The following is a 2,011-nucleotide window of genomic DNA, read 5'->3' as shown; positions in this document are numbered from 1 at the left end:
CCTGATTTTGTGTTTGAATAATGTTTACAATACAAATAACAGATTTATTTTTTAAAATAACGTATTTATCTTTTTCTTGTTTACAATTAATGTAATATAAATCATTTATAAATATTCTGTATTGGGCTATGGTTCCTGGTAACATGTTATCGAGCAAAGGACCAGATATGTGTTTACTTTTTAAGCATCTATTATTTATTCCAAAATTTGACTTTGAGTTAAAGTTATAGAAGCTAGCTTGCATTTCTCCGAACCGTCGTGCAACCTGTTGCAATGGTTTGTCAGATTTGCAAAGAATATTTTTTAGAATTTGTAAATAATTTTCAAAACGGAATGAGCTAAATTCATCTAAAGCGCCAAAATTTCGAACATCAGTACTCAAATGCAAAAGATTATGAATATTGTGAGTTACATATTCTGGGCCATATATTTGTTCAAAGGACTTAACAAAATGATTTAAAAGTTTCTCGGCATATGCAATTTTGTTTTCATTTTGAACAAACTTTGGAGTTATTAGTATGGAACATGCTACATGTAACGTTAAAAAATTTATATAAATGTCATTGCGTAACATGCCTTTTAAAACAGCAGGTCCGGTGGGGATTTTTACAACAATCCCAGATTTGGGATTGTTGTAAAAATCGTTTCACCTTTATGATAGTCAAGATCTTTCCGATCAAGAAAATCTTGATTAGTCCGAAGCGAACTGGCAGATTGCTCATATGTAAAACGGACACTATCGTTAATATATTTACCATGAATTGTGCACTTCGAACAGCTGGAATATCCACTGTGGCCTTTTGTATATAATATTAAAGATTTGGCAGGTGCGTCACATACGATAGCATAAATTGAAATCTTTGTTGTCAGCTGCTGATTCAAAGTAATAAATTCATTAACAAATGTTTGTAAAAAATCGTTTGCATTATTTGGATGTTCTTTGCCAAAGTAACAACCTACCATATATACGCGTTTCAAAATACTTTCAGAAATTAAAATAGGCCAAAACGCAGCTTTCGAAGATTTAGACAAAGGCAAGCCGTCTACGTTTAAAATTAACTTTATATTTACAACAGAAAGGTTTAATTTTACATACTCACTTGTTATGTGTTCGACTATATTATTAAGACCGTAATGCCAATACGTTCCTCCTGCTACACTAACTATGTTTGTTTTTCGGGGTGTTTTTAAAAGCGTTCTTGGATCTTTCGGTAAAAATGACAACTGGATTACATACTTTATAAGAACATTCAAAAGGGCAGCTAAAGCATTTAAAGGGATTTTATATTTGATCGCCCAATGTTTTATTTCATTAAGAAAATTAATTTTACTATTATTGTCTACTTCTACTTGATTTATCTTCGACGGAATATTATTGGCAGCAATATTGGTTGTGGAATGAGTGTCATCATCATCCTCATGGCTTTCATCGTTATCTTTATCAATTTCTCCATAAGAATCGTAGCTGACATCCGAGTAATAAACATCATGATCATTGTTATCTTCAAAAGCCTCAGAATTTAATTGCTCATCTTGAATATCGAAGGAATTATTACTTCTTTCTGTAGATATCTCTTCTTCTGACACAGTTGCTTCGTATTCATTTATTTCTTCAGCATTATAAACTGCAGTCTCACTGATATTTGATTCATTAATGAAATTTAACCTATCATCTATATCATCTGCAATGCACATTGCCAAATCACTTCTTGTTTGCCGTTCAACAATTCGACGACGCTGTCTTTTTGAATATGATAATTTTCGTTTCGGCGGCATTTATATTTTATATTATTAATTCAACTGAGTAATTTATTGCAAATTAATAATACGAGCACGAAATAAGACACGACGAATACAACCTCAGTAGCTGAATGAGGCGATCGAGACTCAGCTGCGACCGACATTTTGTCCTTGATAACAAAATAAAATGCGCACTGACAAAAATAGCATTTTGAAATATGTTACGTTTCTGATAACTTCATGTTAAACATGACAGTTACTAAACCGATAC

The 2,011-nt window shown here is 32.0% G+C and overlaps 1 protein-coding gene across 1 annotated transcript in view; it reads left to right on the top strand.

Annotated features, from left to right (window-relative positions):
* LOC105449773 overlaps positions 1 to 658 on the top strand; it is a 2,769-nt gene extending 2,111 nt beyond the window's left edge. Inside the window, exon 8 of the mRNA XM_011689157.1 lies at positions 592 to 658. Within this exon, the coding sequence (XP_011687459.1) occupies positions 592 to 658 (67 nt within the window). The remainder of the gene's footprint in view (positions 1 to 591) is intronic.
* The last annotated feature ends 1,353 nt before the right edge of the window (positions 659 to 2,011 follow it).

This window comes from Wasmannia auropunctata, unplaced genomic scaffold (assembly GCF_000956235.1).
Source record: "Wasmannia auropunctata unplaced genomic scaffold, wasmannia.A_1.0 LD336074.1, whole genome shotgun sequence".
Lineage (NCBI taxonomy): Eukaryota > Metazoa > Arthropoda > Insecta > Hymenoptera > Formicidae > Wasmannia > Wasmannia auropunctata.
This window is presented reverse-complemented; position numbering and strand designations above follow the sequence as displayed.